This window comes from Gossypium arboreum, chromosome 3 (genome assembly GCF_025698485.1).
Source record: "Gossypium arboreum isolate Shixiya-1 chromosome 3, ASM2569848v2, whole genome shotgun sequence".
Taxonomy (NCBI): Eukaryota; Viridiplantae; Streptophyta; class Magnoliopsida; order Malvales; family Malvaceae; genus Gossypium; species Gossypium arboreum.
Window position 1 is genome coordinate 44,565,892 of NC_069072.1, and position 16,824 is coordinate 44,582,715.

The 16,824-nt window shown below is 35.0% G+C and overlaps 1 protein-coding gene and 1 long non-coding RNA gene across 2 annotated transcripts; both read right to left on the reverse strand.

Moving 5' to 3' along the window:
- Positions 1-12,499: 12,499 nt before the first annotated feature.
- On the reverse strand, positions 12,500-13,796 carry LOC128290229 (uncharacterized). The gene is made up of 2 exons (XR_008279876.1): positions 13,668-13,796; positions 12,500-12,765 (listed from the first exon to the last, which is right to left on the reverse strand). It is a non-coding gene; the product is annotated as an uncharacterized LOC128290229 (long non-coding RNA).
- Positions 13,797-14,755: 959 nt separating this feature from the next.
- On the reverse strand, positions 14,756-16,824 carry LOC108480755 (protein SPIRAL1-like 1). Its single transcript, XM_017783848.2, has 3 exons — positions 16,634-16,824; positions 15,954-16,188; positions 14,756-15,154 (listed from the first exon to the last, which is right to left on the reverse strand). The coding sequence occupies exons 2-3, from the start codon at positions 16,182-16,184 to the stop codon at positions 15,065-15,067; spliced, it is 321 nt and encodes a 106-aa protein (XP_017639337.2). The 5' UTR covers positions 16,185-16,188; positions 16,634-16,824; the 3' UTR covers positions 14,756-15,064.

The following is a 16,824-nucleotide window of genomic DNA, read 5'->3' on the forward strand; positions in this document are numbered from 1 at the left end:
CCCATTTCTATAAGGGAATCTTAACTGGTTGGAGCAAACCCGAAGGCAACTGGTGCTCAACCTTAACTTGATGGCACGTCAAACATCGAGCCATAAAATTCGTAACCTTACGTTTCAAACCCAACCACCAATACAACTCACGGAGATCCCGATACATCTTATTACCACCGAGATGCAAAGCATAAGGGCTGCTATGCGCCTCTCTTAGATTGACTACCTCAAATCAAAACCATTTGGCACACAGATCTAACCTCGAAAATACAAAACACCATCATTATTCAGCCCAAAATCCAAAGTACTTCCACTCTCCACCTGACGAAACCGCAAACCCAGAGACTCATCCCCCAACTACTTAAATCAAATTTGATCAACCCAATTAGACTTAACTTGCAACTTAGATAACAGACACCCATAATCAAACAGACTAAGTCAAGCGAACATCACCCTCAAATCAGACATCGCTTTCAAATCAGTTATCGCCCTACGACTTAGAGCATCGACCACCACGTTGGCTTTACCAAGATGATACTCTATCGCGCAGTCATAATCTTTGAGCAGTTCAATCTATTGCCGCTGTCTAAGATTCAACTTCTTCTGAGTAAGGAGATACTTAAGGCTCTTGTGATCAATGTAGATAATACATCTCTCACCATAAAGATAGTGCCTCTAGATTTTCAACACAAAAACCACTGCGACCAACTCGATATCATGCATCAGATAATTCATTTCATGTGTGTAGCACCCCTAACCAGTATTTGTCACCAAAACAGGGTTTCGAGATATTACCAAAATATTTACAATTATCATAGAGAAATTACTATTCAATTACCAAGGTCATTCCTAACATTCCTTGATTGGGATCTCGAAGCCCCATATGAGCATTAGAATCAAGTCGGGACTTAATCAGAAACTTTAAGAATTTTTCGCAACTTTTCAAAAATTTTCCTAGTTGCATGGCTCACACGCCCGTGTCCCTACCCCGTGTAACTCTCTGACTTGTAACTCATGAACAAATTGAGATTACACGGCCAAGTCACATTCCCGTATGCTAGACCGTGTGGTTAATTACTTTAATTCGAATTAGGTGCAGGTTTCACACAACCAAGACACACACCCGTGTTCGAGGCCGTATGGCACACACGGCAGAGACATGAGCTGAGACATATGCCTGTGTACCCAATTCTGAGCATTATGTTTCTCAAAATTAAGGTGCAAGGGACACACGGCCTAACTACATGCCTGTGTTACCAGGCCGTATGTCACACACGGTCTAGACACTCAACCAATTCCAACCATTTCAAGCATTCAAATTTGGCAATTTCATCATTCATCCAGGTCTACCATTTCATGCATACATGTTTATAATTTTACCATGGACTAATCTATTTGATGGAGACACTTAAACGTTTACCTAATATGTGAAAATAGCATAACATGACATTACAAGTGTATCAAAATGACTATTTCTAACCATTCCAATGGTTAGGTTACAAAACAACCATTACAAGCTATCATTGGCCAATTAAGCTTATACATGCAATTATACCGAAATGAGATTTCTAGTTATACCAAAATAAGATAGTGAATAGTGTGATGACTGCTCCGACCGACTTTCAACCTTCACGAGCTTTGAGTACTATAAAACAGGGAAAAATAAATGGAGTAAGCATTTTATGCCTAGTAAGTTCGTATAATGAAAAATAAAATTATCGGTCTTATTTATTAACACAAGCACTCATACATACATATTCCATCAATTTTGGGTAAGTTACCTAACAACATGCACTTATTCAAACATGTTAGTCACATAATTTCATATAAATATAAAATAAACATAGATAAGCTTATCACATTACAAGCTTCCATTAATTTCACCTTTCCACTTCTTCAAGAGTCTTTTCCGTTGAACTATTGAAATCTCGATGGATGTTCCAGTAATATACACATGTAAAAAAGTACCCATTGGGGTACATAATAAAAAGGCACATCCTTGAGTCATACATTTTACCGTAGGATTACCAGTCCAGGCTAAGTCCTATCCGTAGCATTTGCTCTAAAGAGCTTAATATGGATTACTCGTTTAGGCTAAATCTAAGTTTATAACCTAACTCAAGAGGGCTTACATTAGAATTACCCATTTAGGCTAAATTTTATTTGCAACATATGTACTATTATTTTCGACCAATCAAAATTCAATATTCGACTGGGACTCGATAATTTGTCCATATTACACATATTAAAACTATATCCATATGTATATATATCATCTCATACAAACATAAAAATTATACAATTTAATTGAAACATATTAACATGCATTTTTAAGTTACACCAACTTACCTTGAAAATAGTTCGTTTTTTAGTTTCTACTAATCCAAAACCTTTTGCTTTCCTTGATCTAATTCCGCAATTGGTTTTTCTTGATCTATATGGATAAATTTAACTATTAATATATCATATTTCAATCACATTTGAGTTCTATTACGTCCTAGAAAAATTACCATTTTGCCCCTATTATTTTCAAAAATTTTGATTTTATCTCTAAGCTTAGAAAATGAAATTTATGAAATTTAACCCTTTTTCCAAGCCTAGCTGAAATTCATTTACCACATTTACAGCACATACATTTCACAAATTTTAGAATTTTTTATGAATTTTACCACCTTTTCATTTTAGTCCCTAAATTAAGTTTTCATCAAAAATTACTTTGTAAAAATTGTTTATCTATGAACAAACTTTCATTTTATAAAATAAATTTCTAATTTTCTACATATTTATCCATGACCCAAATTTTATACCTTGATAACTTTTTAAATTAATCCCTTAAATAGAGAGATTAGGTTATCCCGATTCCAAAAATATAAAAATCATTAAAAACGGGACCTGATTTCTACCTTATTGAGCTTGAAAAGTTTTCATCCTCTCTCCTAGGGTTTCTATAGAAATTTTGGGGATAAAAATGAATAGAAAAGATGATAATTCATTTTAATTATTTGTCATCTTTTAAGTTTAATTATTTCCAATTTAGTCCCTAGGTATTTCTAATATTTCCATGGATGAGTCATTAAAATGGCTACTAACTACCCTTCAATGGTCTAATTACCATATAAGGACCTTAACTTTTAAATTCCATAGCTATTTGATACCTATAGCTACTAGAACCCAACTTTTGCATTTTATGCAATTTAGTCCTTTACCTAATTAACCACACAATTGATAAAATTTTCGCATCAAAATTTTCATGTGACCTTCCTATCCTGATGCCAACCATAAAATAAAATAAAATAAGTTTTTAAATTTTTGGCTCGGATTTGTGGTCCCAAAACCATTGTTTCGATCTCACCGAAAATGGGCTGTTACAATGTGTCTTAAGTTGACGAGACGCATAAGCCACAACTTTTCCATCTTGCATTAATATATATCCCAAACCGACGTGCGACGCATCACTGTATACCTCAAACTTTTTTTCGAATTCAGGCTGTATCAGAACATGAGCCTGAGATAGAATAGACTTGAGTTTCTCGAAGCTCAATTACTGCACATCAGTCCAAACAAAAGGAACACCCTTACGGAGAAGCTTAGTCAAAGGAGCTGCAATTAGAGAGAACACCTCAACAAAACGCCGATAATAACCCACAAAACCTAGAAAACTATGAATCTCGGAAATGTTCTTAGGTTGTTTCCAATCAAGCACAGTCTCAATTTTTTTCGGATTAACACAGATCCCCTTAGCCGAAACCAATTGTCCCAAAAAAGTCACCTCACACAGCCAAAACTCACACTTGCTTAACTTAGTGTAGAGTTGTTTCTCATAGAGTATCTGAAGCACTACTCTAAGATGCTCATCATGCTCATCCTCAGTCTTAGAGTACACCTGAATATCGTCGATGAAGACCACGATGAACTAATCTAGATATGGCTGAAAGACTCGGTTCATCAAATCCATGAATGCAGCTGGAGCATTCGTCAGACCAAAAGGCATAATTAAAAACTCTTAATGCCCATAACGAGTCTTAAATGTGATCTTATGAACATCCACGTCCTTAACTCTCAACTGATGATACCTAGAACAAAGATCAATCTTTGAAAATATTGAAGCCCCTCGGAATTGATCAAACAAATCGTCGATGTTCAGAAGTGGATACTTATTCTTCACCATCAGTTTACTTAGTTGTCGATAATCGATGTAAATCCTCATGGTGCCATTCTTTTTCTTCAAAAAAAATCGATGCTCCCCACGGAGACACACTAGAGCGGATAAAACCATGATTTAATAGCTCTTGGAGTTGAGCCTTAAGCTCTGTAAGATCTGTAAGCTTTTTCGGTGACATGCGGTAGGGAGCGATGGACATTGAAGCTGTACCCTGCAAAATCTCAATGCCGAACTCAACTTTCTGATTCGGAGGTAAACCTGGTAACTCCTCAGGAAAAATATCCAGAAAATCTCTCACTATTCTGATATCCTCGACAGAAGAGTCCCTAGGAACAGAAACACTGACGTAAGCCAAAAATGCCTCATAACCTTTCCGAATCAATTTCTCAACCACAAGTGCAAAGATCACATTGGACAGATAATTTCGATGCTCACCTATCACAACCATTTCTTTATCATCCTCAGTCATTAGAACAACACTCTTAGATGCACAGTGCAAGCTAACACGGTGCACAGCTAACAAGTCCATATCTAGAATTAAGTCGAACTCCCTAAACGGAAGCTTCATTAGATTTTCCAGAAAAACAGCCCCTTGGACCACTAATAGAACATCCCTATAAATTTTACTAACCCTAACAGACTGCCCCAATAGACTCAGTACAGTGATTTTACTAGAAGTGTTCTCCATAGAAATTCCTAGGTTTTTAGATACATAACTAGCTATATAGGAGTGTGTAGAACCTATGTCTATCAAAGCAGTATAAGGTACATAAAAAATTAAGAATGTACTGGTGATAACATCTGGAGCAACTCTATCCTCTCGGTGTCGAGCAGCACAAACCAGTGTAGGCTGCCTCACCTCAGTCTGACCAGCACCTCTGCCCATTGCTCTCTGCCCTCGGCCCATACCATTTCTACCCCTAGCCGGTCCACGGCCCCTAGATGGTTGCTGAACTGCCCTCTGAGGCTGTACAGAACCCGGTCCTGAAGCTTGCATCTGATCTACCTCCTGTAGACACTCTCGAATTCGATGCTCCAAAGACCCACACCTCAGACAAGCCCCAATCCTCCTCCAACACCTGCCCGGGTGGCACCTACCACAATCTCCACATGGCTGAAACATAGTAGGAGCAACAGGGGCTCCCACTTTAACCGGCCCATCAGGTCTAGCCTTTTTCTTAGGCCTTTGAACAGAACTAGAGGGCTCTAAATCCCTCTTATTCTTACCTTTCTCTAGGTCCTTATTCTGGCACTCCATGCGCTTAACATCCTTAGCGATCTTTGCCTTCTCAACCAGAACCGCGAACTCTCGCTCCCTCTGTGAAGCAATCAATTCCATCAAGTTATCCTTTAAGCCATCCTCAAACCGGATACACCTCTCATACTCAGACGCTACCATGCTTCGTGCGTAGTGGTTCAACCTTAAAAACTCAGCTTTATACTCAGCCACGAATCTATCACCTTGTGTGAGATTTATGAACTCATGCATACGAGTATCCACATAGCCCGTCCCCATGTACTTACTATGAAAGGTGATCTTAAAGAAATTCCAATTCAAATGATCAAGTTGAGTACCCTCCTCAGCTGTTAACCATTAATTATATGTCTCGTCACGAAACAATGAGACTGCACCCTTCAGTTTCTGCTCAGGAGTATAGTCTAAATCATTCCTAATCCTCTCAGTGGCCTCCAACCAATACTCGGCTATAGTAGGGGCGACTCTAGTGACACTCCTAAACAGCTCAGCACCATTGGACTGGAGTCGCTCAGTTATTGACCCATAGCCCCTAGATCCAGAATAGGGTCCAGTGACCCTCTCCAATATTCTCAGCATGGCTTGAGACAATACGTCGTCCCCAGCCGAACGGCTTTGAGACCAAGTCTCAATAGCAAGTGAAACCGGTGTCTCATTCGTATCTAAATTTGGCATACTACTCAGAGAGAAAGACTCATCTCGAGCCCCCTACGGCCTCTACCATAGCCTTGAATACCATATCCACGAGTTCTACAAGCGCTCATCGTAAATTTTTAAATTTATCTACATTATAAAATTTTATTCATCAGTTCCAGTATTTATTAGCAGAAATTTTATGCATAATTTATCAGAAGTTCAATGATGTTTTCAGAAGTTTTAGTCTCTAACTATTTCAATACAATTTCAGAAAGTACTAACTACAGTATTTTCAGAACAACTCTATCTAAGTACAGCGATACTTATAGGATCGACACCGAAGACTTGGTGTACCACATACTTTCTCAAATTATCCAAAATATTTGTAAACCAATTCTTTTTAAATCACAATTTTGGAATCCAGAATTTATAGTCCAAGTTTTGTAACTTGACTCTGATACCACTAAATATAACATCCCAAACCTAGCCTAGATGTTATGGCCGAATTCGGAGGGGTCACAAAGAATGGGTTTTGATAATGAAATTCATACAATAAAACCATTTCAGTTTTTTCAACTCTTATTTGCTTTTATACATTGTCAAAACGTTTGTTCAGTTAATTAATTTGCCTTAAAACATGTTTATTAGCGGAAGCTTAAAAAAAAAGACCCGTTGTATATCAAGAAGACAATTTGTGTTTTTAGAAAACCATTTTTATTTATTTATAAAAACTGTTTTTAGCGAGTTATCCAAACAATATATTTAAACAAAAATCCAAATTTCAAAAATTAAATCAACAGTCCGAAGAGTCCAATTAATACATAACTCTCAGAAATAATCTTTAAGATAATAAAACCTTTAGTTAAATTTAGTTCGTATACTAGTGGTCACTGCAAGACTCCATGATCCATCTAAGTCTATGGATTACCTGAACAGAACAGACAAACAAAGGTTAGTTTACGTAAACTCAGTGTGTAACCCAATAGAAGTAGACATGCAAACATACAGAAAAATCACATACAATCAGATACAGATTCGGGCTTATACCTATTTCAGGTTCAGATTATAGAGTCAGATATACATATCAGATAATCAGAATCCTACCCCCATCCTCTACATACCAACTCCGACCATCCCATCACACCATGTGGGGTTAAAAACACCCACCAAACTCTACACACCATATCGTGCCATTATGGCACATCAGATAATGTACAGCCAAGCTGCTAAAATATAGGTGATGATCACTATACAAAACACTTCCTCCACATATGCAATCTCACCCCAAAAAAGATATAGAAAACAGATACAGAAATAATAGATTAATCATGCTCGACATACTTATATACATATAATGGAATAATCATATATGCATGGTATTATCATACTCAGAATAGAATATTAGACTATTAAATCTACAGTTTTAAGGTTTGCTTAGCCCTTACTGACCCTACGGTAAGCCCACAGTCGATTGGAATGACCTGTGCGACCCTAGGAAAAATTTTAGAAATATGGGCTCACATGCCCATGTGGGCCCCCATGGCTTAGCCCAAAACCCACACACCCATGTGGCATGCCCATGTGGGCCCACATGCCTAACTTGACCTAGCCCATGTGGCTCACACGGTCACATTTCAGCCACCACACGGCTGTGTCTTGTGCATGGCTATGCCTTCGTCGACCACACGACTATTTCTCGCACACGGTTAACCTTACGGCCAGGCACACACCCGTGTGGCATCAATAGAGAGCTTTTTCAGCTTTTGCCAAAATCTCAATTTTACGCGTTAGGAGTACACACCTAGTTCGTTTTTGCTGCGAAACAATCCCGAGACTCTTGAAACCTAAGAAACAACACCAACCACTCTATCAATTTCAATTATCGACACCAAACCATTCAAAATCCCAAATGACATGTGAAAACTACTCCAAATGAAAGTTTGATTACTTACCACAACAGATACGATGGCTCGAACACACTACTCAAAGGAAGATGGGTTTCGATCTCTTTGCACAACACCTACACAAGAAATCACCGCATTACTTCCCTAAAACGATTCTCAAAAACCTAAATCTTTAAGAATAATTACCTACCACAGGCCAAGCAAGAATTACAGATCCCAAAACACAGAAATTACACAATCGAACGGTGAAAAGGAATCGAAGAAAGTAAAAACAAAAGAAAACCTTTGGGAACAAGTATTGGAGAAGAAGGCGTCAAAAATCTTAGAGAGAGAGAAAAAACCAAAATAATTAAAAAAAAGATTTAATTTGCACAATCCCCACTACATCCACTAACATCCCAATCACCAAGAATTTCAAAACCATTCAAACTCTTCCAGCCAATCGAAACAAAAATAAACTCCCTCGCTCACGCAGAGACTCAAACACAAGATCTCTATCATACTAACTCCCTTACCACTCGAACCAACAAGCTCATTCTAATATATATTTATAAGCAATTTTATATAAGTTCACTCTATAAGGATAAGGCTTGGATCAAAAATAACAAAATTGACAAAGATGAGACTTGAACCCAAGACCTTATACACACACCTAAAACACTTAACCACTGAAATAGATACACACTATGTTAGATATTTACAGAAGTAGAAATAAATTATTCAGCGCTTTACAGACGAAGCAAATGTTAGTGTTTCATTACTAATTGACTAGGTATTCTAATATTTAGGGTTTAAGCTTATGAAATTTGATGTTTAACTTGATTTTCATAGCAATATCTATTGAATAAGATTTAGGGTTTAAAAACCCTAAATTTTGAAATTCAAAATTGAATCTAGTATTTGAGTTGTTTTAGTTCAAAAGAGAGAAAAACTTTTAATGGAATGAAATATAGGTTAGTCAAATGTATCGAAATGAGTTTCTTGATTTTAAGATAAGTTATTTGTCTGCTTGTATAGAAATGATGAAAAAATAAAGATGATAATCAAATTCAAATATCTTTATAGAACATATTGCTTCATGGGTTAGGTTAAAAATTTAAAGACACTGTTTTTAGTTCTTAAAAGCCAAAGACACCATCTCTATCAAAGTAAAATGAACTAACTAAATTAAACTCTTCAATAGACTATGCTGAATTAAACTGTTCAATATCTTAATACTCTAGTGACTAATGAGTATATCTTTAATTATAGTTAAAAAGTGTGACAACATGTGAATTTATTTGTTGTTAATTTGTTCCAAATGTGGACAACAACATATTTTTGGAATTATTATTGGTTACTTGTATTTGTTCTTGAATTAATAATTATTATTGGTTGTTGTTTTTTTAATTTTTTTTTGTTGCATCATTATATAGCATCAATTGTTATTTAATTTACATGCAGATGTGTGTAATAGATATTGAGCCACTTGTTCTAACAAGACAATAATGCATCACATGTTTATGAAAATGATGATTTTAGAGCTGGTGAGGGGTTTTGGGAGCTATTGAAGGGTCCAATGAGGGGGACAGTGAGGAGGATGGTAAGGGTGTTGGTCAAGGAGCTTTTGAGGCCGATGGTAAGAAGGAGGTTGTTGACTGGCAATATGTTGATGAAGTTTATATGGTTAATGTTAAATATCTTTCAGATGGTTAGAGGGATGGAATGTTGCAAGTTGCTAGGGATAAGTTGAAAAGCTTTAGAGGAAAATCTATAAAAAAATTATAACATTAATGCTAATAGGGAGAGGATAGCATGTGGACTTGAAAATGATGTTTGGGAGGATGTAGAAGTCCAAGAAAGGCGTGATAAAAGTACACAAGAGGCAAATGGTTATGAGATAGATTACTTTGAGTCAGATGACCATGGTAGTATAGTGGAGTCTAGTTCTGAGGAGAAACATGAGCATGGTGCAAGGAGAAGAAAGAAGTTTTTGGTGTACAATCCAAACCATGAAAATCCAAAATTATATTTAAGGATGCCTTTTAGAGATGGAGAAACTTTCAAAGATGTCATCCGAAATTATTCAAAGGTGTCAAGAAGGGAATTGAAAATTGTTACAAATGAACCAAAACGGATCAGGGTTAAGTGCATCACCTTTGCGAAATGTCCTTGGAGATATCTGCAAGTTACAATAAGAGATCAAAGTGTCTATAGGTGAACAACTTCCACAAAGAGCATAATTGTTGTGTGAGTTTCAAGAATAAAATGGTTAATGTTGCTATAATTGCAAACCATTTTGAAGAAACTATAAGGGACCATCCAAAAATGAAGTTGAAGGAGACGAAGGGTAGCTTTAGATTTGCAAGTGAATGTGAACCTTACTAAGTGTAGAAGGGCCAAAAAAAGAGTGAACAAGAGGTTGGCTAAGAGCTTCAAGGAAGAATTTGCTATGTTATGGGATTATGCAGATGAGTTGAGGGTTAAGAATCCGGACAGTACAATTAAAATGGCAATGCATACGGTAACTCTAGATTCTCCCCCATATTTTAAAAGGTTCTATGTTTGTTTTGATTGTTTAAAGAAAGGTTGGAAAGTTGGATGTAGGTCAATCCTTGGTTTAGATGGTTGTTTTCTAAAAGGGCATTTCAAGAGTGAAATGTTAACAGTAGTTGGAAGAGATGTAAAAAACCAGATGTACCTGGTTGCGTGGGCTATAGTTGAGGGTGAATGTATAGATTCATGGGCATGGTTTTTAAATGTACTAGCTATTGATTTGGACTTAGAAGATGGCTTTGGATATGCAATAATTAGTGACAAACAGAAGGTAAGACAATATTTTCACAGGCTTTTCTTTTATATGTATTTTTTTTATCCAATTATGTTAACATTTTTTTAAATTATTTGCGTAGGGTTTAGATATTGCAATTGATGAAGTTTTGCCTAGAATAGAGCATAAAAATTATGCACGTCATGTTTTTGCCAACTGGTCTGGAAGGAAGAAAGCAAAGTTTTATGAATTTTATTTTTGGGAAATTGTGAAGGCCACAACAGAGAGGGAGTGGGAAGATAAAGTTGAAAATCTTAAGAAAAAAGATGAAAAAGTTGCGAATGAGTTGATGTCCAAGTCTCCTAAACATTGGGCGAAGGCCATTTTTGTATGTCAGTGTAAGTTTGACATGGTTGGCAATAATATTTGTGAAGCTTTCAACTCTAGCATTGTAGAGGCGAGGTACAAAAGTATAATCACAATGTTAGAATAAATCAGGGTTAGGATAATAACTAGAATTGTCGAGGAGCGAAAGTTCTGCAAATCATGAAAGCAAAACCATGGTCCTTTAGTGAAGAAGAAATTTGATCAAAATAAAAGAGATGGTGTTGAATGATAGATGGTATGGAATGGTGATAATGGTTGTGAGGTGAAAAAGAGAAGAAAGTAATACACAGTGAACATTGAAGAAAGAACCTGTAGTTGTAGGAGTTGGGAATTGATTGGCTTGCCTTGTCCACATGGTTGTGCTGCCATATGACATATGGGTGGTGAACCAAAAATGACTACTTGGATCAATTCTACCATAAAGAAACCTATGAGAAAGCATACGTATTTACGTTGCAGCCTATCAATGGAACACATGAATGGGTCAAGTTTGGAATTGAGCCTATTCTCCCAGCTATTGATAAAAAGATGCCTGGAAGGCCAAAGAAAAATAGGAGGAACCCAAAAGATGAACTAAAGAAAAAAAGACCTGGACAACTTAGAAGGGTTGGGTTGATAATAACATGCAATGTTTGTGAAATTGAGGCTCATAACAAACAAAGATGTCGGTAGGAGGTAACTGTCATTTAATGTTCATATTATTTATTTTAGAAATATGTTGATTAAATATGCTATTCTTTTGTTTTTTGCAGACCCATCAACCACAAAATGTAAAGCCTCAAGAAGCAAATTAGTTAGTAAATATTAAAGTTATAAATATGACTTTATTTTATGATTGGTTGATTAAAACTTTTATTTGATGCAGACTCATCAATTGCAAAATGCAGAGCCTGAAGTCGTAAATAATTTAGTAAATATTAAACTTATAATTTGGATTTTATTTGATATTTGGTCTTTTGTTTGCTGCAGAAGATCAATCAACTAGAAACCGTTGATGCTAAAGTTGCAACACCTTCAGTAATGATAATTTTGTAAATCTAATTTTATGTGTCATTAAATAAATATAAAACTTTTATTTTTTTGTATTGTTTGTAGGTTGCTGTAATTGTCATTTATTGTGATATTATATAATTATTGTCTCAATTTGGATATTAAGTTTTTCATTTTTTTCTACAAAGGAATAACAACTCACAAACTGTTAGTAGGACATCTACTATGGGTTCTTTGGTGAAAATTAACTCCCCGAACAAATTAAAGACCATTTTTGCACCCAAGAATCAATTACGCAGAAGCAACTAAAAAAGTGTCACTTTTGCTTAATGACATGTCATATTTCATTTTCTTTTATGGGAACCTTTTGCTATAATGACTATGACTGACATTATGTTTTTGTTTTTGTTTTTGTCTGCACCACATTAGTTGACAATATAGTTTATAATATAGGAACTTCTCGCTATTGTGACAATGGTAGACAATAAGATACAAACATATTAGTTAACTATCACTTTAATTTAATTTTGACAATGTAATTTAAAATATTACAAATGTGTTAAAAGTATACAGAATCTAATATATTTATATTAAATTAGTCACAAAAGATAAATATCAAAATGATTATATCAATAACAATCAATACGGAACTTTATATCTTGCAATTGTTATTGCCATTATACATGTCATCCTGCTTAGAAAAAACAAAGCAAAACAGATGAATAAACATATTTGTGATAATATGAAGTATAAGACATGGTAATGACATGATCAAATCAAAAAATAAAATACAAGTTCTCTTAATGCGACTCTTTTTCTTTTAAATTTTTTTTTACATGCTCTTAACCTTTTACAAGAAAGAAAAAAAAAGGGTTAGAAAGCATAGTATTTTTTTGTTTAAGCAAAAGATGGTTTTATTAATAAAATCAAGCAAGTTAGAAATAATCAGCAATTACTAGAGACATCATCTTCGCAACTCAATGATAAGAACAGTTAACGCATCATAGAAACAAAAAAACTAAACCCTCATTTATGAGAAGCCCACTAAGCAAAACATCAATCACTCTCAACTCCAACTTATCCAAACATGTATGTGAATATGGTGTTCATTTCACGACTCCATAACACATATTCATAAATTTCTCTACTTGTATTTGTTAAACTTTGAGTATCATAAATATTTATTTGACTGGATTAGACCAAGAGTAATGACTTAATATACATTCATGTGACTTAATGTTATGCTCATAACAAAAAGTTTTTATGAAAACATACCAATAATGAAAAGATGTTAAAACCAGTTTACTTGAAGATGGAGATGTGGTCTTTGGCTTTTAAGAACTAAAAATGGTGTCTTAAACCCATTTTTGATACATTTGACTAACTTATATTTCACTCTATTACTAGTTTTTCTCTCTTTTGAACTCAAACAACCCAAATACTAGATTCAATTTTGAATTTCAAACTTTAGGGTTTCAAAACCCTAAATCTAATTCAATAGATATTGCTATGAAAATCAAGTTAAACACCAAATTTCATAAGCTTAAACCTAAAATATTAGAATATCCAGTCGATTAGTAACGAAACACTAACCTTTGCTTCGTTTCAATCCCTCGATTCCAAATGCAGTCTGTGCCTCTTCAAAGCTCAGTAATAGAGAAAGGTTTTGGGTTTCTCTTGCCTCTTCAAAATGGTTCAAGGTTTCAATGTTTCATAAATTTGTTTATTGAGAGGTTTTTTTATTGAATTAAGTTTTTTTTTGGATAGTTAGGTTTATTTTTTAATTAAGATATTTTAATTTCATGTATAATTTATTTTATTATTTTCCACATTATTCTCGTTAACTTTTTAATGATACAAAATATGTAAACGTTAGTGGTCAAATTTATCATTAAGCCTACATTATATTATATTTAAGTATCATTTTAAAAAAATTATTATGAATCATGAATTATTTAATGTATTAATGCAATTTAAAGCTTAACTGTTATATATGTATTGAAATAGCTTTCCTACCATAAAAAAAATTGCACAAAATTAAACTTGAAATTAGAATAATAAATTAAAAATTTTCTTAACCAGGTATAGAATGAATTAAACATTTTTTTTACCAAAAAAATATTAACAACCAAACTTAATTACATAACAGGCTGTCAGACAAATCTCAGAGCAATAGATCACGAACTTAATCCGGCGGTATCTCACAAATCGTCAGACCAAAAACAGTCTCTCGCTTTCTTAGCCATCGAGTTGGCTTCCCGAAATACATGCCTTATGCCAACTTTCTCCATGTTTGCCATCAACGTAAGACCTACTGAGTAACTAAAGACAAGATATACGAGTAACTAAAGATTTTCTTCTCTTTACTAAAGATAATTGATTAATTTATTGTTAATTCATTATTAAAACCAACTGAAAACTAATACACCTGCCAAACGAAGCATTAATACACTTAAACATATTCATGTATAACATTTTAACTTGGTAATGTGTTTATATTTACACAACGAATCATCATGTAACACGATCTTAAAAAATGACTATTTGCAGGACCGAACTCTCAATCTCACCAGTTACAAATAACCCAATCACAATATACATTACACATATACATGCATAAAAGGAAAAGGAAAAGGAAAAGGAAAAGGAGAGGCATATAGCAAAACCAACAACAATGAGAATTCTGCCAAAATTGTATATTGTATAAAATGGGATAAAGAGAAGGTCAAAAAACAGAACCATGCAGATGAAGTATATAACACTGCTTTTTATAGTAACTAAGTTCTGCAATACACGTTTTCACATCTATCTGGAGACTTCTTTGAATAAACCAACAATAGCCACAAGATCTGTATACACTACATGAGACGGCAAGTTTCCATTGCTTAATGTGATAATATCTGAAAACAGCAACATCTGGAATCTATGGCTTCCCTAAGAATCAACAACCAAAATACTACCATTATCAAGATATATTAAGTCATTCGATCTCATTTGCTACCGCCAGGTCCCCCACCGAAAAGGTAATCCAGAGAAGATCCACCTCCAGGGGCAGCATGAATCTTGGTGGATGGTCGATCCTGCATCCAGGAAAAAAATAAAACACAGACAGTTATACAAGTTATTATAGGTATTGAGCAACCAATAACACCCCCCCCTCCAAACTTAATTTGATATACACCCTTAATTACTGCTTGATTTAAACATAAAAAATCAATTATAAACACCACCAGTTAATAAAAAAATTTACAAGCATAGTATCATGGTGCTTTGAAGAAGGTAGCACATTCAGGGGAATGACATCTGTTTTGTATATTTGATTAATATATATTTTTCTAAGCCATCACCCTTGGAAAGAAAGTTAATACTACAAAGTTATTCACTCATCTACCACTTAGGTCAAGGAAGGGGAGATGAAAACTAAGGATAAAAGATTACACATTTCACCTATCTTCTAACAGTAATTAATAAAAAAATATATATATATAAATGAGAAGAAAAAATTTCCTAGATTCGTCAATCCCAGACAGCAATTAACCTATAACATTTATTGGAAGCTTCAAGCATAATTCACAGAACTTAGATGCACATTACTTAAAGATGCGGCCAAGAATGTCAAGTTCCTAGGAAATAGTTTCTCCTCAAAGAGATTCAAGTTTCTAACTTGTATAAATCATATTTTCAAGTTATTATTTTGAGCACGCAGTTAGCCCTTTTTGAACTACCCCTACATCTATTCTGCAACATGCTTCCTATTGCTCATTTAAAAAATTGGTGGAAAAACAAAAGAATGTCAAGAACTTAAAACACTGAAAGGGCAAGTCTATAAGTGTCATACAATTTTAAAGACTCATGAAGCAATCACAAAAGGGGTTATACCGTAATGAAATTGCCAGTGTTCTGACCATCAGCACGCGTACTGTTAATACCAGCAGGAATTTGCTTGGCAACTTGTTGAGGAGCAGGAGCAGGTTTGGACACATCCTGTGCTTCAATTGGAGCAGCTTCGGATTTGTTTGTAACTGGCTTTGGAGCTTCTCCACTCCCAAACAGATAGCCCAATGAGCTCTGCCCACCGCCACTGCTAACTCCACGACCCATCTTTTCCATCTTACTGGAAATGAAGTAAAAAAAAAATAAAAAATCACACAGGCTGGGGGGAAAAAACAGCACAAAGTAAGAATCTATAAGTATAGCCAAAAAACCAATAATCCAAAAGGGATTGGAGCAAGAGGAGGTGGAATGAACATAAAATTATGGATGAATTGCAGAAAAAAAGGAAGAAAAACAAGCATATCGCCCGAACTTCCATCACAATCCTTGATGAAGACTATAGTCAGCAATGTTATTCCTATACTTCAAATCCCCTCGCCCCGCCTCTTCCATTTCTCGAATGCAATGTAAAACAAATTAATGACGTCGCATGAAAAGCTTTGGACTCTCCACTTTGCAAAACGTAAACATCAAACAAATTAAATGAAGCATAAAAATGAGTAGCCAATGAGGGAAATATAATCAAATCAGAGATACAGTAAACAAATTGGAAGCAAACACTGAACCTTTTGAAGTGCGAAGAAAAGATCTAGGGTTGGCGTTCTGAAATTGCCTGAAAGTTTCTTTTGAGATCAGATCTGGGGAAGAGCGAAAGTGGAAGAGCAGTAATTAGGAGTTGGCTACTGAAAAAGGAGGCGAAATGCGAGCGTTACTATTATTATTGGTTTGCTTAACTACAAAATTAGCCCCCAACTAT